The sequence below is a fragment of the Echinococcus granulosus genome (assembly GCF_000524195.1).
Source record: "Echinococcus granulosus chromosome Unknown EG_S00031, whole genome shotgun sequence".
Classification (NCBI taxonomy): Eukaryota; Metazoa; Platyhelminthes; class Cestoda; order Cyclophyllidea; family Taeniidae; genus Echinococcus; species Echinococcus granulosus.
In genome coordinates, this window is record NW_020170411.1 from 84321 (window position 1) to 106374 (window position 22054).

The following is a 22054-nucleotide window of genomic DNA, read 5'->3' on the forward strand; positions in this document are numbered from 1 at the left end:
TAGAAATTAAGTAAGCAGTGGAAAGAGGCGGTTGGTGGGTCTCTTTGAAATTGACTGCTGCAACCGCCCTTGATTTGTCAATTGGACGCAAATGACTCCCGCCACCAGGACAGAGGCGCTTGAACAGGCACTCAACTTCAAACGTTGTTTATCGTCCGACGATGTGCGCGTGTGTGAGGTGGTGCCATTAATAATCTCTGTTTATCAAAGGAAGGGAAGTCATTAACGTCACACTTCAGTCCAGCAGATATCGTTTCAGATTATGCGCTGACATCTTTTACACATTTTAAAGTCGATTTATTGAAACCTGTGCATGAGTCGAGCAATGTGTAGCAGCGGGAACGCATTGTATCGACGAGGAAAGTAGCTGATCCACTTTCCCAGTCAGCCTACTTGTGCGGTGTATTATCTTCAATATACCTTACTTACTTTAAATTTAAGATCCTTGAAAGTAAACATTTCACATTGTACCAACTGCATTTTTGGTTCGCGAGGTTTTGAAACTGCACAAACTTCTTGATTTAATCTCACAAGCTTTTCTTTTCAATGATGATGCTCGGTCTTACAACATTTCATTCGCCAGGTTAAGGGAAACCTTTGATGAATTAGGGCGTTTTCACAACTTTGTTATATTTTTTGAGCTAAAATGTGTCCTGGACGTGAAAACATGCGATATTAGCAAAGACGGATCTACAAATATTGTGGGACCGTAAACTGGAACGGATCAAGGGGAGTGAGTCGTAAATTAGGACTACTATGAGAGAAATGAAGTTGCAAAAACTTGGGCTGATAAGGAAATCGCATGTTATTGTTAAAGTATTCAAATTGAAATAATGTCATTACAAGTTACTTCATACCTTGTTCTCGAGAGCATAAACAGAGCAATCGAACTATTACCTTCCAGTCAAACAGGTAACTGATTTCAGTCAGAACCTCTTTTCTATCTTCTGTTAAAAGTTACCAAAGTTGTAGTACGCTCTTTTCCTCCCGACCTGGTGCCTTAATTGACGAGGAAAAGTGGGTCTTTAGGCCAATCAGGAGAACTGATAGAAGGCATGGGAAACAAAGCACATCATCACAATGCACAAGTCCAAATTTATCCCATGGATTAAGGAAAATGTATGAGCGAAATATGTTGTGACAAAATACATCTTTTTACTTTGCGCCAACTTCTGAAGGCTGCCGACCCACTAATCCCCACGCAGAAAGTAATGCCCCGAAAATGCCAGTCCACTCACAATACAGTCTTGGCGGAACAAACCTTTGTTTTAAACTAAGCGAAAATTGTGGGATTCTTTGCTTCAACTCCAAGCCATCGCATGGCACAAAATGCCTTGTGTTAACTCATACAGAAGCTAGTAAATGTAACAACGATCATTGGTCTTATCTTAGAATTGGGTCCCACTATTAGCATTAAGCATTGGCGGGAAATCACTTCAGTGGATCCGTCATAAAAGTTATATTCCAAACTTTAGTGAAAAATGTGTAAAATCTAACAACAGGTGTGCTTCCAATTCCGACTTACTTTGTAATGTTTCCAAATGCCTTTTGCGGTGAAGATTCAAAATCAAAATTTACACTTATTTCATAAATGAAACTTTGGATGCAGATGTTGCTTCCGGAGATAAAATATGGATACAAGCAAATGGGTATGTGGTATATCGTCTGGGGGGATTTGGGAAAATCCTGAACCTAAACAAAGAAATATATCATATAATGTAACCTTTCTCTCATGAAATCTTACAACTGTGTCCTTCATTTTGCAGACAAGAAAATTCCCTCCACTTCAGTCTTGACTTAAAGTTTGTCTCATCAAGCATCCAATGTGATTACGTATCTCATTTAGAAGAACCTCAGCATTTTTAAAGGCCCCTATGAGTGATTATTTAACTGACAAATGAACACATGAACTTTCCACTAAGGCGCGGGATGGCCACCCTTCTTGGTTGCACTAATTCCAATTCAAATGCAGACAATTTGCACGTATGTATGTGTGTGTGTTATTGTCTCGGCTGGCATTCAAGCTAAGCTGCTTGAAGACAAATTATTGGTGGAGAAAAATGTTATGACGTTGGTCTCCATTTGCAATCCGTTGGTGGGACATAAATTAAACCCGTCAGTGGTGGAACAGTATTAGTGTTGGTGTTTCGTTTCAAGCTTCACCCATTTCTGCTCTACACAGAACAACTAGTCCATTTAACTTTGGCAGTTGGAGCGTCACTGTCGAACGCTGAATGCCTGCATCTGAAGTCAGCACAACGAGGGATTCGCGAATGGATTTGTGCTAAATCGTTTTTCTGCATTCGCAACACTCTTACAGAAGAGCTACAACGATGTTAAATGGGTTTTAATCAAGCAAAAAAATTACGAAGAAAGATTAAACGCCTACATTTGTGGCGGTGTTTGCAACTTAAATAATTTTGTCGTCAAAATGCAAGCATGCAGTAATGATAGCTGGACGCATTGAAAAAGGAGTAGCAAGTGTTTTAAAAACTTTGCTATGAAGGCGTTCAAGAAAGTGTCACTTGTATTGCTTGTATGAACGGTAAGAATGCAATGTTTTCTGCCAAAAAACCGAAATTTCTAGCAGACACTAACATCGAACATCTAAAAAAATAGAAACGACCCACCCCGTGAATTATTATGGTTTCCGTGGAACTTTTCCTCACATCTTAATTTCATAATCACTGCCGGCCTCATTCAAGCCCACAACACACACGCCTCTCGTCAGCCAACACTGCGACTGGGACTCCCAATTTTCCTCCCGGCAACCATTTTCACTGCCGCGTCCAGAATAAGCTCTTCAGGCACCCACGAACACACTTTTAAACGCTACTTTTCCGCCGTCGATGGGGAAGGACAGATGTTTAAAATGCAGTGTCAGTGGGAACTCCAAGAGCAATCTGAAATTTTGGGCGTGTTAACTCTTTTTACGTGAATAACGCGAAGTGTAAAACTGCTCTCCATTCGTGTTTTGAGTGAACAGCGTGTGTGCCACACATTGCGCAATGGAATTGTTACTCAGTAAAAAAGTCTCAATATTTGCAAAGTAAAAGTTAGATGCCTCTCAAAAGTGAATTATTTGTTGCCATTTCATTGTAAAAGTGGATTTTTCAAAGCCCCTTAAGCCATTTAAATGAAGCATTTCACTGCCATCTTTAAGTAGAAGCAGTAATAAACCGAAGGATTAAAGTGTTAATAAGTACCGCTTTTTTATTTTCGTTCAAATAATTTTAAAGTCGTCTACAAAAATCCACATTTCAGGGTAGCACTATTGCTGATTTTAATAAAATCTCAATTTTTAAGCACACTAGTATACAGCATTCTGGGGAAAATGCTAGTTATACAAATGGAAATTTCCACATGAGTAAGTGATGTCTGGGAGGCGTGCTCGTTCCTTGGAATCGACCAGAAGTATGGGAAGAGAACATTGCAAAGTCTTAAGGCTAACTGCTGCTACACATGCAGGTGGGCTAGAGAATTCCGAATAAAACAACACTGAGCGCATTTAGCTTTCAAAACATATTAAACTAGCGTTAAACATTCTTTTATAGAAATTTATTTCGCCTCCCCTCCAGTGATTCATTGGAGAACCCTTAGAATAACCTCTAACGAAGTTTCTCGTGACGACCATAAAACAGGCTGCGTTGGCCTTATTTACCAGGTGAAAGTAATTCAACCTTAGTGGCAGGATGATTAACGTCACTCAGGTCCCCTTCTAACCCTCTCTCCATTTTTAATCTCCTCGTCTACATCTTCACCTCACCAATCCCCTATACCAGTCCCATGTAATGTAAGTAGCTCAATGTTGATATGGCCAAGGTATTAATAGACTCTGCGGCGAATGCGTCGATGAGATGGGTGAACCGGTGGAATATACAGCCCCCTCAAAATCACTTCATCTCTCTAATCTTTTGCCTGTCATCAGCATAAAAGAAGCAGCAACAAAGGACTATAAGCATTCCTGAACCTTCCAACACAGGAATTTTGACTACTTGAATAGGGAAAATAAGGCCGATACCAATCTAGAGTATGTCTAACCCGGCCATACAGGAGAATAAGGCTTATACAGTGCTCTATCAGACGGGCTCCTCAATTCGACACTTTGAATGCTGTTTTACGAATTCTCTTTAACAACTGTCGGATCATTTCTACGCTAAGGTAAAACACTGCTAGTACTGAGACGTTCTAACTGCTCTATAATCAAGAGGTGTCAAATAGGCAAACGTGATGCAATTACACACTGTTTTTTTCTTTGCGGATCATATGCAACAGTCATTTCAACATGTACATGTGTTATTTCCAGTTAACTAAACTATGTTTTCTTAGGGTCAGCCTCTATCTCGACAAATTTGATTAGTCAAAAGCATGAAGGTTTACGGAAGGGATTGAATAGACTTCCGTTTGACTTTATTAACCACCGCCACCTGTTTGAACAAATTGGACATCTACAGTGTTTTAAAGCATCTAGACTACCATTTTTTCCTAATTTCGCGTTTATACTCTAGATCCACTTTTCGATTAACTCAAAATGCTGCTCTAAAGCTGAAGACAATCCACCCAATTCCGATTCTCTCCATCGTCATGCACGAAGTTTGGGAGCCTTTAAGCGTCTTTAAAAATGTAGCCAAAATTACCAGCTAATTTAGTTTCAAAGGGCTTATTCGGCAAGCCATGTCGGACTGGCCACTAACGCCGTGACTAACGCTATGGCATGTGCTAAAGATCTTCAATTACAGAGGCACATCAAAGTCCACTGGTGGCGATGTTGAGTGTCAAAGTGATTTGTCAAACCCAAGCTAGTTTGGTCATGCAATTTAGGCGATATGTGGATATAAAATACCTTGAAACGTTGCACCTTAATGTTATCTCAATCAAAACTACCTTTTTTACGATAGCATATCAGCTCTATGGCTAAATGTTTTGATTATTCACTTATTCTTACGCTTTTTTGTTTTGTTTTAAGCTGAGAGAAAGGAATGTACTTTCTCCCCACACAGTTACCTTTAATAGACCCAAATTCCACGGCATGACCTTGCTTTAGGTCACTCAGTAGCCATGTTTGAACACACTGTTTAAGATTTCCTACACAGCAAATCTATGAGCATTTAATCTGAAGTAATTTGACTGAGGCGAAGTTACTGAGGCGTCAATAAGTAGTTAGCAAAATAGTGAGCCCATATGAATTCGGTTTGATTTTATTCAAAAATTTGTCAGTCGGGTAAAATTCTAGCTCAATTAGTTGAAAAGCGTGAATTCATGTGTAAATTTGCCTCACTTGGTCATGCACGAGAAGAGAAGTGGTTAAAACACTCCATTTTTCATGCATACACTCGATTATACGATTAAGATGAAAAAACATAGATCTGATTGCCATGTGCTAAAATTTAACCTGCTTCAGTCAGTTTGACATTGCCGACCCTGGAGTAGATTTTAGAGGTGGGAAATCGGATTCAAATCCACTTTTTTGATGTCACCTTATCGATGAAAAAGATGCAAAATAAACGGAAGCGGTTAATCTACCAACCTTGAATAAATTACCCTAAATGTTCAAATCAAATATTGTCCCAGAGACTGCAAGGGAAAATATAAATTAGTACTTCAAAATTTTTTATTTGTAAAAAAGTTGCAAATCACAAATATTTGAAGTAATTGCTATTAAAATTGAGTATTTTACAATCACAAGATTATTTTGGGAGAATTTGAGAGGACCGCTGCGATGGTAGTCTTAGCTAAGGACTTCCACAATTCTCGATTTCCCTACTGTACTTGACGTTGCCAGATGAATTTGTGCATATCGTACGCAGATCATGCGTTTACACCAAATCCCTGCCTCCAACACTGCCAAGGCGAACATGGGAAATTCTAGGCAGTGACGGTTTTCCCGAACCCAATTCCGGGCATAGCAGTATGCGGCTCAGACAGATCTATTTTTAAAGACTGACTCTGATGTTATAACCTGACATCTCTACATTCTCTTGACTTGTACGACACCAGATCTGTCATGTATTGGCTCAAACGAACAACACTGTGATGCGTTTGGCTTGGGTTGACAGTGTGCATATCCTGGTCCCGCCTTTTTTGACGTGGGAAAATTTGAACAGTTACACAACTTTGTCATTTCACTAAGCATACCAAGAAAGATTGCATAATTATTTCAAGCCATATTTCGCCCGCAGCTTTCTCTGGTTTCGAGGATCAAAAAATGCCTCAGCTCCTTAATTTTAAAGCCTAATTTTTTCATTTTTACACCATTTCGGGAAACATCACTTTTAAGTTAAACTCCGCACTTTAGTTTCTCAATTATTATTTAAAAATTTCCCTCATCTTAGTGTTATTAGATAAATAATAAGAAAATAACTTAAACTATTCGGATACCACTCTTAAAATGGAAGGCAGATTGAGCACGCATTTTTTAATGCAAGTGAAAATACTTAATAGGGATGAAGTTATTTGGACAAAGGGCAAAAAATACGGCTTGATAATCAAACCCTCTTCAAAAGCTTGTGTTGAGTGCGTAAGACATGAAAATGATGCAATCTTCTCATTTGCCTTATTCGCGGTCAACACGAAAATTCTGGGGATTGAATTTTTGACTTCAACCATGCATTCGGAAATTGACAGGTTCAGAGGACTTCAGCTCTGTTTCAACATTGCACGGAACCCTCTACTGGTAATGCGTATTTCAGAGCGCAGCGTTTGAAAGGCAAACATCGGAAGACGTGGAACAGACTGTTCAACCTGGACAATTGTCCAACGTAGGCAAAGAATCGAAAACCGTACAATTAGGCGCAATCAAGAGGAGCAATAAATTAATTAGAGGAATCTGATTAGAAGGATACCAAAGGCCAAAAGGTCACAATAGGAAATTCCTTTAACCCCACATCTTCGAAGAAAAGCGTGGCAGTTGGAGAGAGTACTAGACCTCCTTCATACGAATGAGGTGCAAAGTAGTGCGCATAATAAAGGGATGAGACAATGCGGGTTTAAACCCCCGCAAAGTAATTTTAGATTTGCATTAACTGCCGGTTGTATGGTCCGGGCTAATTTCGGGACATAGGCTTTTGACAGCTACGAGGGAGGCGCTTCACTTTATTAAGAACTAGTAAGTGGCAGTGGGTTGTAGAGCCTTTTGACATCAGTGACATTATTAGGTTGAGGTTAGAATGACTTTTCCCTTGAATATTCACAGCATCTTCTGGGTCGATGACGAAATGTGGTTCCTCTACGCACTCTCATTGTGTCGATTTTGCAAGACACATTCGACGAGGTATTCCATTTTATGTCAAATTAAATTTATTTCCTTTCATCAATCCAAAGCAAACCATTTTGGTTTGCAATATGATCTATAAACATAATTTGGTTGTAACTGACCTCACTCAATCAAGATATTTTAAATGCATGGCAAAATATCGTTCTAAAATACTTTCGATACAGCATTTCAGAAGACAAAAATTGGTACATAATGGCAATTATTGGCGGAATCTAACATATAACCTGTAAATGAGGTGTTTTAAGTTTTTACTTAATCATGTTATGAAAGATTTAGTGAGTTAATGACTGGTTAGTTGTTTTGAAATGCAAGAAAACAAGTAGTTGAAGCAAAAGTCCCATAAATTGTAAACCATGTCTCACAAGTGCTGAATCAGGCAGTCCAGATGTTCTATGCCTTGGCTTAAAATAGCCCATTTGCAGCATAGAGGTGGCACTACCTTTGATATCGTTTAGTGGGAAAAATCACACCTCTGACCCAGAGCCCACAAAATCCGATAAGCACCTGTCGGGGAGGGATGTGAATGCGCAGCCGCGTGTGGGCTAAAGTGCGTGCGCGCCCCTGCATTTGGGTCACCTCCAGCACCGCCACACTCAAAGCAGGCGATTTCGTGCACGGTGCAGCCACCGTGTATCATCAGCTCTTGACCAGTCCCGTCCATCCCGTGGCTCGACTGAGTGCCGATTTTCAAGCTAACTCAAAATGTTTTGCTCAAGGAAAGTGCCCTTATTTGCTTAATATGCCATCGGTTGTTGATCAACGTCCTGGTAAAATAAATAAAGCCAAACTGAATAATTGGGCTTTGTTATAGCGAAAATGAGGGAAGGATTAAAAACCTCTCTCTAGAATTTTGTTAATAGGTCATAAACTTTATAGTGTCAAACCATTAAGCCCTAATTAAAGGCTGTTTTATAAAGGCATTGAACTTAAACCTGTTATTATTTTTAGTGTCGTTATAATTTAACCTGGATATATCAGTCATAATGAACAAAGGAACATCATGGATAGCCCTATTGTTAGCAAACAGTGCATTTTGTTAGCATTCAACAAGCCAGCCCAGAAGGGCGTTTGGAAACTAAAAATTTCATTTTTGATGCTCTGCATGCCTAGCATTCGGGTTTCAGAAGAATTTATGTTTTAGCTATAGACAGCACACATTTGGAATCGCATGTCTTTGGGATGAAGTTGAGGCATTGAGTCTCTGGCTTTTAGCCGTCCCTTCGAGGCGTGAGTCATGCGCGTCGTCATTGGTGTGTTCGCCCCGTAGCGTTGGGGCTTCACTGCTATGGCATCAACAGTAACAGCATGACTAGAAATAAATAAAGGCTAGACACCAGAAGTGCCTCCTCTGGCTCCTGATGTGGTGGCTGCAGCGTTATAGATGGCATTTATTGTATCCTCTTTTGAACTCAATACTTGATGATCCAATTGTATTGAAATTGCCAACAAAGCAAGTGGTGACCATGCAAGATGATTTTATTATAAAGTGGTGATCACTGCGTAAGTTTCGTTGAATATTTTTCAGTTTTACGTGAGCAAATCATTCTATTGATGGAAATATTAATAAGAAATTTAGGCGTACTTCTGTACTGGCCATTCACTCTTTGCGCACTCCTAAAAATTGTATAACCTATTCACCCGTGCTTCGACCTAAATTTTTTGCCTCTTTCTGGAATATGGGCTAATTTCGGCGAGAAAGATGTCACCTAGAAATCATATTATTCAAAGATTTGTCCACGTAATCCATCGCATTTGGAGATCCTTTTATCATACCAGCCTACGTGGAGCATCGTGATTTTTGGCGGTAGATTTTTCGTAAAAGAGAATATTTTATCAAGTATGTAGCTCCAATGTACAGCTCAGACACTTAGAATGGATCCCCAGAAAATAGATCGCAACATCCAACACTATACAGATTTGAAACAACTGGCAAAATAATACAGTGACCACTAAAAATAAGGTGATGGCCAGTTCGATAGAACGGTGCAGCTAATCTTGCCTGTGCGGTCATTGCGAAGGGCAAGGGGTCCATCCATTACCTCACCCTGTCATGCCTGAGGATGCGTGTGCGCCTCCTCCAGAGGGTGTATGCGCGCGTGGGTGGCGTTAGTACCCGTAAAGAGGCAGTCTGCAGAATTACCACTGACTCAAGGACGTACGGAAATGGGGAAGAGGCAGATGTAAGAAAATGAAGCACAAAACTTTATAGCAACTGTACATAATTGATTTAAAAGTGTGCAAAGCATCCACGCACTTGTAGCAACAGGCAACACTTTACCCCAGTTGATATGGATAGAGGAGTCCCTCCCGGTTTATCCTTATTAGGGAGCCACCTGAATGATGTGGAACTCAACCGGCCAACAAAAAATTAGTCTACCGTTCACAAAAAAACTTGAGCCCATTGCCTGCACTGATGAATACCTGAGCGTGAGCTAAGTTATGCTTTATTAGCCAATTGTGTAATTATAGAACGGTGCTAAATCGTCGACGCCTTTTGGTGAAAACCAGATATGTAGATTAGATGTTCGGTATTTGAGGATTGATGAAAGAATTCACTTCAGAATTGTAATCTCAATATATGAGAGAATGATATGCCATTTCTGGCTTGAAACAAATGTCTATCATGTTGAACCAACGCAAATTTCTTCGGAAGGTACATGCTTGTAAGTGCCAGATGCATCGAAATGTCAAATGTCAGATATCTCAACTATTCATTTCCTTCTTGAATCAAGAAGTGGTGATTAATTTAATTGACCATGTTTACGAGGTATTTGACTGATTTAATGAAGCTAATGTAAAAGATATTTTTTTTGTATTGATAATATCAGGCAATCAGCAGTGGTGGGTAAAAATTATTCAGTGAACCTGAGTCCACTTTGAAAATTTTTGGAAATGTATTTGATGAACTTTCGTTAGGCATTTGCGAAAACAGTGTATCATTTTTGCATAGCTCACGAATTTGTGTCTTCTAGGGAGACGCTATTTGCCTTGCTTAAAATATAGTGACAGTAATCACGTGAATCTTCAAGAGTTAACAGATGAGATTGTCGTACCTGGATTCAATCGCTTCACAAAGTTTCGTTGAATGGCTGATGTGGGGTATAGTATTCATTTCTTGCCCTAACGGAAAATAACCTGAGAAGAACGGAAGACCTTAAAAACCGAAATTATAGTCTACTATTAACGATGATTATGATCATTTACTTCGAGGACTCGCCATCAGCTTCTTCCATCAGCTGCTTCACATGGTGTGATCCAAGTCAGCGACAGTATGCCAAGTCTTCTTATGCCTTCGAACCGAATTTTTGCCTAATTACGGCGATTAGGTTTTATCGTGGCTCGGCTGAGGCACACCACCCCTTCCACACAGTCCCGCGCCCTGGCCCTTGCCCAGTCCACTCTCCACCGCCGCCCGCTGCAGCTATTGCCAGCGGGGCCGATTAATAGGGGGTGTGAGGGAAGGAAGAGGCAAGAGAAGGGTGGGTGATGGAGGTGCTGTGATTAGGTGCTCCTTGGACTTGGGTCCACTTAGCGGTGACTTTAAAAGGGCGATCCACCATCAACTGCGCTAATTAGGTGACCAAAAGGTGGAATTAATACGTGCACAATTTCCCCTTATATCCGTACAGGCATACACGCACATTGAAACATGTACTTGGATGCGGTTGAAGATGCCAAAATCTAAAACTGTTTGTCCAAAAATGGTTTGAGAAGAATAATTCACTTGGCTATTTTTATATCGAAAAACTACTGCAATGAGTCGCCTTTTAGTAATGTATTAGGCCGTACTAAAATTAAGAGGTATTCAGTCTTATTTTAACGTAAGAAGGTTGAAATACAACGAAGTGGCCACCGAGCAGCTGAATAATACACACGTCTATATCGCTGTGGCAGTTAGACTTACCCACATTAGTGATGATCTACGATTAGTCGAGTGGCAGTGAACTTTTCCTGTTGCATACAAATTCTTAAAAAACCGCAGACCAGTAGTGCATGACCAGTAACACCTTCAAATGGAGGCGAAACTGTTTAAACAATAGGAAACTTTGGTCCACCTGTAAAAAGTGACCAAAATTTTGTCATTTACTATCTGATAAAAGTCAGTGGTCCTGCTTTGTGTACTAGGGTTGCACTGAATCGCCTAATCGAAGGGTCGAACCTGGACCATCCCGATTATTACCTTCGATGGCCACAGTGGCAACTGTCGGCCACTTCGACTTTTGAAACTTGCCAAAAATGATTTACTGAGTCTTGAAACATGGGGTTGGGAAATCGTATTGGATTAGCCTCTAAGGTCCAAGATGCTCAACAAAACCCCCAAATCGGAGTGCATTCAGGAACTCATTTTGTGAATTCCATAAAAAGACAATGGCTTTAACTGCAAAGCGATTGTTTTATTAGTATTCTTAAAATATGTTTGAAACAAGATGTTCTTCCAAAGAAACAATCGACTGTTTAAGCTGTAAAGGTCTTGGATTCATAATACTGTGTGAAGGTTGTTCAGGATAGAACGCCAGAATAAAATAAACAGCACCACAGCAAAAGTTAGAGAGAATCAAATTCCTGCACTCAAATTTAAATTATCGTGTCGAATTTTGGGAAATCAAGTTGGTATTTTGAGTTATCAATAGCCGATGTACAATGAGATAAGCAACCATTGACTTTTAAAAGAATTGGGCAAAGTAAAAGCATGTGTCCGCTATACAAAAAATTGTAGGGCTTTTTGGGAGTGACGGTATAGACTAATAACTGATTATATTTCCATTACTTAGGAATAATTCGGATTAAATAAAAAGTAGACCTGATATCCATATGGTGAATGCTATTTTATTATTAGTCGCACAATCAAGACCAACCACCGTGCTTTAAAGTAGCTTACACTATAGTATATTTAAATGAGTTGAAGCAACGCATTTTAGAATGGCTGCTACTTAGATAAAATGATATAGTATACAGGCCTTCCCTTTGCTAGTTTTCATAGGTGCATAAAATGCCGCACTTGTAGTTATACAAAGAGTTGACTTGTCCTCAGCGCGCAGCTGTTTGCAACAGTTACAGTTGTTTTTCACTAAAAACTGATTTAAAAAATTCCAAGAGCTTCCTTACACCGAACATCAAAATTGTACGTACGCACACGCACCCCTCATACGGTTTCGCATATGTCATCGGACTTTCGACAGCTACCGTGACGGCTTGTCAAACAGACCTGTTCCGATAGTTTCCCGCCCAGTAGTTTGCGGGAATAAACCACACGCCACCTATCTTACCAACCCTCCCCACCCCACACAACATCCATATTACCCAGACGACTAGCAGTATGGATGCTAATCTCGAAGATGAGACTCCGAGATGATGCGTAGATCCCCACTGAGATAAGTTCCACTAGCTGGTTCATTCTCTTTACCTGGAGATCGTTAAGCTCCCTAAATGGCACATCATTTTTTTTCGGTTTAAATACACAACGGCAGGGATTATCTGATTCCCACACCTCTTGAGAGAGCAAGCGCAGGCAAGCTTTTATAAACTAGGGCTTGGGAAAGCCAACTCCTTAGTCAAAATAATGCCTATGAAAAACCTTGACAAGATGATTATACCTAATAAATCAAACGTTTCAGCTACAACAATTCGTGAAGTCTTACTGTTGGCAAACATTCACTTTGGATTGAACGAGGTATCAAGTGTCAAAACCAGGGTAAACTGGTGTGCAGTAGAAGTCCATTAACCTCAAAATGAATAATTTAAAGGGAATGCTAGCACTTACCTACATATATATATTTGTAGAAAATCAGCAATACTTCTGAAATCTCAAGAAAGGCTAGTACAGTGGTGGGTGAGGTGGTTTCTCAGCCGTCTAAAACAGCATTTAGCATGCTATTGAGTAAAATTAGAAAACACCAACATTAGATTTTAAGGTGGTGGTACGTTAAAGTCTCAATCACTTGTAAAACCAACTGTCGACAATGCACAGACTGCAAAGGCAATGATCGCCCAGATGGTACACAAGCCACCAGTAGGAATGAGTACTCAAACAACGGAAAGTAACCGGCGACTAAAACAAAAATTAGACAAGCCAATAAGCAAATTTCTCATATATGTAAGACTTATTTTATGCTATGACCTAAAATAAAGGGCACTGAAACCATAAATAAGAAGGTTCATGTTTAGAACAGGTTGGCTGACTTGTTGTAGGCTTTTTGCTGTTCGCGTCCACGTTTACTAGCCACGGCGGACTTTTTCGTCTCAGTGCAACCAACAGGGGTAGAGGTAGAGGAAACCTCGGGTTGGGAATTTGCAGCAAAGAAGACAGTTGCTTCTTGCCAATTCCAGGCAAAGTTCACGATTTCTCCTTTTCCTTTCTTTTGCTTCACCATGCACCTTACCCGCATGCACCTTGGTTTAAAAACCGCAGAGTGAATTAAAATAACTGCTTTCCTACAAAAGTCAGCAAAAAATTGTCAAGTTTGATAGAGAAGAGTTGTTAAATAAGAAGCCATCCAAACGGTTTGACGTACGGAAATTCCATAGGAGGGCTTGTTAATAAATAGCGTCACATGCTGCACTTAGGCTGATAGAAGTTCTTAAGTTTGACTTGCAATAATTCAAACGACGTATTCAGACTGGAGAATATATCAGTTGTATTACTAAGGAGGGAGCACGTTGGAAGGTGCGTTTGTATTTAAGTCTTCTAATTCAGCATCTTTTCAGACGGTAGCTTTGTGGGTGTCTAATAAGATCGTCCTTCGAAAATGTCTACACTCAGTCTTGGATAATGCAGAGTTTTTGACTCCCTTGGTATTGTGACATAACTACTTTTATTCTCCCAAGTTCTTGCGCTCATTAAGGCTTTGTTCAACCTGTTTTAAGATTTATTGTGCCGCATCCTATATTGGACCTACTTCTACCAATGATAAAGTTTAAAGAAAGCAATAAAAACAATTTCTCAGTAACATTTTGCCACATTTTACAAGTCGGATGACTTTCCTTGCAACAGAGTCCTTCACTTAAGTCCTGTGCTCCTACAAGATACCTCAAGTTTTGGGCAAACTTGACAATAACGTCAGTTTACGATGCAAGTGGTATTGATAATGTTTAAATAAAAGATATGAGCACAAAATGAAATTATTCTTGAGTTGTGTGCTTTCATAAAGATCCAGAATTCTGAACTAATTTGCTTAAGTTAAGTGAATTCAATGATGCTACTGTAGACTATGTAAAAAGGCTTAACAACTCCAAGAATTGATGCCGATACCATTGTCTTGGAACCTAGTCTACCAAATCGTACATGTTCAGTGACTAATTTTTAGGCTTAAAGTTATCCGATTTTCCGAAAAGGCAAACACTTTGTTGCATTACAATTGGTGGGTTTTGGCTTTACCTATGCAAAACAATAGTTTTTAGCGTAATTTGATGAAAGACAAATTTGTAAATGAGATTCATTAGTAGGGGGACGGGAATATTTTTTTAAACTCAACCCCAAGCTCTGTCATCCGTTAAATTAACATTTATTCATTCTAATTATGCGGTGAGAACCCGTGTGCTCGGCCATGGGTAGAGGAATCCTAATGCCTCTCACGGTAACACCCCGCACGACTCCCGTTTCGTTTGTTCAGTGCCAAAACCAGAGGATCTAAGGTCACACAAGCTCGATTTCGCAATTTGCATACTTGGTAAGCACGCACAAACAAAATTCGCGATAAGAGGCGATTCAATAGGAGAACTGCGAAGAGTTTCCCAAGTACCACACAAGAAGCTATCATCACACTTAAGGACTAGAAATTGCTTACCCTTAAGACTGCGAAAAACAGTTTGCTTTCCAGGTTTTCCACCAAATGTTTGGTACCTAATTTGCCATCTAGCAGAACGTTAAAGTATATTTAATAAACTTCATGTTTCTATATTGAAAAACTACAAAATCGTGCAAATTGAGCAATATTTATAAAAATTTACGCATTAAATTTAAATCCTTAAGGCCGGCTCTAAAATGTCTGAAAATTTTACACTGTTGTAAATTATCAGATAAAAGGTTTGAATTAACACACAAGTGATGGAAAAGTAGACTGGCAATCGAGAAGTTTATTTTCTGCAAAACGCTACGTTTACAAAAAAGTAGACATAAAATTTTCTACGGCATGCCTCGAAATGGCATTATCTCACTGCGCGACAGGTGCGATATCCTGTTACACAGTTGCATAGATCGAGAACGTCGTGTTTTGCGGTTGAAATTCAAGCACCTTAATTGACTCGGCCTTGCATCTTCGCGTTGGGTTTCTTTCAGTCTTCGCAAGTGAGGGAAATTCCGCGTGAATTTCCGGTTTCATCCAAAGACCATCGAGTTAGTGCGCTCGCTAGCATTCGATAGGAATTCAAACCAGCCCTTTCGGCAGTCAACAGTCGGCAATGGCAACAAAATTTAAAAGTTTGACTCGATGAAAAGCATCCTGCTCTACCTGCCTGCTAAACGAGTTAGTTATTTAAGGAAGTTATCTGGTGGTTTATGGCATAGTGTAGTGGGAACTAATTTCATGCTTAGTTAAAATGAGAAGAATTAAATTTTTAAGTGTTTAAAAAAAGGTTTTAAATATCGCACTTACCTAGTTCATACCACGGTTTTTTAGACTACAAACTCTTGGAAGTGGGCACGTGGGCTTTGTGGGTGAATGGTAAAACAGAAAATACGCTTGGTGTACTTGGTCGAACGTGTCACAGGACTTCTATGAGACACAAATTGCCAATGTTCCCAAGAGCCACCTTTTTAAAGAAGGAAAACGTTGAGATATTTTCAGAATCAGCTTTGATGCCCAGCTTGACATAATAAAACTTATAACTTTGATTTTTATATTTTCTCCACGTATGTGTAATAAAAGGAGGGCGTTGTTATGCCATTCAGCAATCTACTATTTTTCCGTGCTGACCAAGGTGGTAACATTTTGGACACTAATAAAATTTGGAATGACGAATTGCTAGTTTTCCGTATGAAGAATGCTTTCAACATAAACTCTCGTTCCACTAACGAATTGATAGCTCTATAAATATGCATCTGATAGGTCTAATTCGACTGCAGCGCATAGGCTCCGCCAAGATGTTTTGGAGGATTTTCGATACAAGTTAACCGAGTACGGTACTGGTGTGATCAAAAGTAAGGAATCATTCAAATCGGACCACAGGTACTTATGCATCTAGTCGGTGCAAGGCAGTAGACAATTTCCAATTCCATTTTAGACAGATGTGAAATTTGCTGTAAATGATATCTGTACAGTTTACATGTCACAGTGATTTTCATTTACACAAATTAACTAAATATTTCCCTTTTTGGAGGGTTAAAACTTGACGTCTTTCAAACGATCCCATGCCACAAATGTAAGACCTAGCTATTAATTTAATGGTATTAAAACTATGACTGATTTTGTGGAACCCATTCAACAAATTCTGGTACTTTGGATAAATGTTGGAGATGTTAGCGAGAGAGCTTAACGACTCCAGAGGACACCTTGTGCATTTGGAGCCTATACGCATCTGGAGATGAGGAGTTTAGAGGTGTTTTAAATCGCCTTTTAACAGTCCTAAAGGGGCACAAAGAGTGTAAAAAGAGAAGGTCCAATTCCTAAATTATGCGCAGGCATGAATGCAAAGGCTTTCATTGACTTGACAGGTGTTGGACGAAATCGCTCGAGCAACACTTGGAGCAAAACCGCACCCTAAATCCGACTGATCGTCTGCGTGCCAACTGGATGCAAGTGCAGTTTCTTGCTAATAAATACCAAAACTGAATTCTTGTTATTACGTGACAAATGTACGGTGTGTGAGCGAGAATTCTCTTTTATAACTGCCGAAAGAGAAGGAGCAGCGAGAGATGACGGCCTCCATCAATGTGAATCAGCGACGTTAGCATCACCAGCAAGGCAGCGGTCATGGCCCATTTCTATCTCGTTTGTTCGTGCACTGGCTCCTGTCCTTTTTCCCCTCCTCTCTCTCCATTTTCTTCATTCTCTATCCTGCCTTTAAATACAAACCCTTTAAACTGCCTGGTTAATACAAAAAGCTTGACTTTCAGCCAGAGTGATGCTTACTAGCCTTTTTTTGCGTCTGGGTCTGATACTTTTTTCGAGTAAGTGTGATATCACCTTAAAAGACTTACCTTAAAATATTTTTTAGCAGTACTTTGCAGTGGGAGAGCGAATTGCACTCTTTGAATCTAAGAATGTGATTACCTTCACTCCATTTATGACTTCCATTGGGACGACTAAATAATTCAATATCTTGTACATGCAATTTAGATGATCAGTTTGTCTAGGAAACCCAAATCCTGCATCAGAAAAGTCAAAATATGCCTATATGGCTGATAAATTTTAAAGGAAACCCTTAAAATATTTATGTACTACACTTCAGCCTTATCTCTGTGTCATCTATTTTAATCACGATCTCTTTCAACGTAAAAGGACACATCCGTGTTTTCCTGGTTAATTTGCATGAATTTGAGGTACAAATTGAATTAGTTTCAAGTCTTACCGATCATTGTCCATTACCTTATGGCTCATAACAATTGAAACCTCAAGGACTACGCATTGAGCAGTGGAATCTTAGTTGTGATCAAGCCTAAGACGTATTTTCCAAATAAATAAATCCACCTCTTTTACAGATGAACTGTCAGTGGAAAGAGGATTCCATAGCCTACAGCAAAGTTTCAGATTTATATTATGTATAGATATCTCGGGATGCATTTTTATTGCTATTAAAAATTGGAATTTGCGGAAAATTTTAGCCAAGAAACTTTACACAAAACTATATTTCCGGCAGTCTCTTCGTGACTTATAATCCATTGAAACTCTTCTACCTTAAATGCCATACTGACCACCGGTACTCACAAGAGGTTTGTTAAATTCTTACACAAATTTTCAATTAAAGTACCAAAGTTACAGAAGCAGTGACAGACCTGTGAGTAAAAATTGTCTCAAACACTGGTAAATTTTTTAATTAAACCTAATTTGAGGCTCATGAAGACTAGTTAGGAAATACTGAAAGAGCTAAATAAGTGGATTGGTAATTATCAAATCCCATTGGCATTCGAAACAATTAAACTACCTCTACCAATGGTCATTGATTAGCAGATCGGCAGACTGGTAGTGGATAGGTTAAAAAAGGAAGACAGCTAGTAGTTTTTAAGGATGATAAATGACATGGCAGTATAGCCCACTGATAATAAATTGTGTGATGCCTCTACTATTGTTTGCCTTTGCCTGCCAATGTGTTACTCTAGGAGCCCACCTTCCCCTCCTCTGCTTAAATACAGAACAAACGTGCCTTTCCTTTGCCCTTCTCACGCAGTTGAAATTCATTATTGTGGTTCTTCTCTTTCAGCATAATTCTATAAGCTTGCAATGCATTCGGCACCTAAACCAATGATAAACGTTAATACATAAGGCGTCATGCCTACGATACCATTGTGACTAAGTGGGCCTACGAGTTGGCTTGTTGCTGGAGTGCGATTTTTTTCGAGGGAACCGATGGTGACCCACTGTGATTCACTTCGATGCTAGTTTTTTTTCGTCCTTTTAGGTTTTTGTTTTTAGCGCGCTTCCCCACTTTTTCAACTCAAACTTAATTTCAGTAGCGCGAAAAAAGGTGGCTGCGGAAGTGGATCCCCGAGACTTCTACCTGTGCGTCCTTTCCACCTCGGGAACCAAATTAGTTTCGCACTAACGCCCATGCGAGACTGCTTGAGACTACTTCTAAACAGAGGCCAAATTTGAATGCATCACAAGTTGTTCATTTCTTTTAGGTAAATGGAATAGTTTCAACGATGGAAATGAAATTCACACATGTTATGCCCTCGAGACCTAACACATATAGACAGGAACCTAGTATTTGCGACAAGCATGCTGCAATTTCTACTTAATAACACATTATTTAGATATCACCTTAGTAACTGGGTCATGTTGGGATATTTTTGAAATTCAGGTCAAACCTGCTTTATATGCATGTCAAGGAAACGCGACTTTCCGGTCATAAATAGGTAATAAATCCAGCTGTCACCTGCTAACTACCGGCTGTGTACCACCGAATTGAAATGCATGAAGTCGTAGTGATGCAAATCTTCTAACCAAAAAAGCAAATTGTATCCCGACGTTTAGCAAGGCTAAGTAATTGAAGGTCCCATAGGGGTTTGAGTACATCGATGTGTGAGAATTATTATGTTGCAATTCTCAAAATCTCCCTTAATCATTACTTTGAAAATAGGCAAAGTAGCAGATGCGGGGGATTGTATCTAAGTCTCTCAAATAAACCGATTTTATGGAAAGGATGACACAGTTCGTCTTTATCTATTTTCCTCTTTTTAGTGCAAAATCAAGGTCTCTGGATAACGGTGACTGGCCGCACCGACTGGAAAATAAAAATCCAGCATGGAGACAGATCTCATCTCTCATTCCGCCTTTCGACGTCGCTTCATTTATGGGTCCACTTTTTACCATCGTCTGGTCCGTCAGTTGGAATTGAAAAGAAAGTTGCGTTTACCGGTTCTTATTCCTTATCGTCACGGCAGCTTTTCACGAGTTCCCCATCACCTCTATTTGCCGATCAGCAGTCACTTGCAGAAACAGTCAGCTAATCAGCCAACCAATGGAGGGTGTTATATCTCCGGTTGCAAAGATGACTAAGTAATAGGACGTAAAATGAATATTAAAATTTGTGGTTCCTCCTAAGTTGACGGACCCCTACACAGCGGATTTTGTTCCACGTGCAATGATTAATCTATTCACATTAATATTTAAAGTAATCAACTTTAACCATTAAATTGCTTCTAGAAAACCATACAGGTTATTTATTAGAAAATAAAACTTCCCTCTGCAGCCAATGTTAGACAGCCTTCAGGCTTTATTTCAATTTTTTCAAAACCTTTCTTCCTTATAGAGTAACTTTTCCCACTCCTTTTAATATTTTATTCATTTTTATTCGTTATCTTAACCTTGTATTGAACCGATACCAAGGAACACAAAGTTGCGCCTAGAATCGGGAAATGGTTGTTTACTGAGAGTAATAATTATTTATGTAGGTAAAGAAATGTCAAAATCAGTGCTACTTTCAGATGAGATCATTAAAATGGAATCATAGGTTATGCTCACTATGACCCCATCAATTAAGGGGTGATAGTAATCGCATCCTAATTTTATTTCGGAGAGCAATAATTTGTTAACGTTGAATTTGCACGACAGTCCGCCCTCCCGTTTGATATTTCTCGAACTTACACACTGGAGGTATTCTGTGTTGTTTGAACGTTTCACTGATGCAAAAAATATGTTTTGCGCAAACCTCTCTTTAATCACTAAAATTATCCTGAATTCTTAGCTTCCCCTGCCTAAGCTTATGAGACAGCTATTCAACAGCTATGCTCCATCCCTATGTTAAATACAATTTTGAAAAGGTATTCCGAACAAGCCATTGTAGTTTAGTGACATTACTATCTAAACTGCAGCGTAAAGTTGTCTAAAAGATCTTCATTTATTGCAAGATGGCCGTAAGATTGATACACAAAGCCACGTAAAAAAGGGCTCTGGAGTCGACCTCGGTTGAACTGAGAAATGATATATCAAGCTTAAGCTGTGAAGGATGTAGCTTTGGATAATTTTATCAGATCAAGGCAACAATCATCTAGATCGCTTGCACCTTTTACCGTGGTTGCTCTTCAGAATTGCTCAATTGATTGTACTTTCTCGTCCGAACAAATTCATCCCCTATTTGACGCTTTCTAATCACACAAATTAAGTGTATACCTTAACCTTACAGTAAATTATGGAATTATTAACTTACAAATGCTAAAATCAACCACAAAACTTTAAACTGTTACTTTTATAAAAGAACTTTTACTGAGGCGGTCAGCAAAGTATCGTGATATTTCCATGACAATGACGTTAGAACTCAATTTGTAATGTCAAGCTAGACAAACTCACTAGATAATGAAAAAAAGTTAATTTTAGCTGTGCTTATTATCTAATTTCTTCGCTTTCCTATTAGAGAAGAATACAAAATTTTCTAATACTTGCTTATGACCGTTTTTAGAATGCAGAGCTACGATAACAATGCGATGCACAGTGCTCCTAAATTTCCTATCATTCAAATAACTTTGATTTTTATCAGACTTTCATGCGATTAATGAAAGCGCTCTCGACTAAACCAATACAAATTCATCCTTTTTTTTGCTGCGGCGATTATTGTAAGATCTTCCAAATCTACCGGATTACTCCACAATAGGTTCATTGAGAAACGTAGTTTTAATGTGGAAGCTTTCCCGCTTCCGACTACTTTAATATTGTGAAATAAATAGGTTGACGATTCCGCTCTTTCCATGCTTGTCATATATCATTAATAACACAGAGGGTAGATGTTAATTGCTTGATTGATAACGCAAAAGGCATCTGTGTTCATTTCATTAGGCATTAGCCATTTTATGCACTTTTGAGGTCAACTATAAGGAAGGAGCATTTTTCCTTTAAAATGATTAGCAACTCCACATTTGGGTTAACGAGACAGTAAGATTGAGCAGTCTCGGCACACACAAACTAAGATTTCACACCTAGCACAGATAAAACTGTGTGACCAATCATAGCACTGTAAAGTGCCTCCCCTGATTGGCGGATTGCCACTGGAGTTGCCGAAGTGCAGTGCCTCAGAATTGGCTGGCCATATCTAAGCACACATACACACAAGCACCCATAAAGGGAATTGAAATTGTTAAAAAGGGGAGAGGAAATTTCCTGCATGTGTGTGTGTACAGGTGAGTGAGTGCCC

The 22054-nt window shown here is 39.3% G+C and overlaps 1 protein-coding gene across 1 annotated transcript; it reads right to left on the bottom strand. All coding sequences in view use genetic code 11, as the record gives it.

The window, feature by feature from the left end:
- Positions 1–6: 6 nt before the first annotated feature.
- Positions 7–7934, bottom strand: EGR_04726 (hypothetical protein; the record flags this gene model as incomplete). Its single annotated transcript, XM_024493975.1, has 2 exons — positions 7–197; positions 7778–7934. The coding sequence occupies 2 exons, from the start codon at positions 7932–7934 to the stop codon at positions 7–9; spliced, it is 348 nt and encodes a 115-aa protein (XP_024351540.1).
- Positions 7935–22054: the final 14120 nt, after the last annotated feature.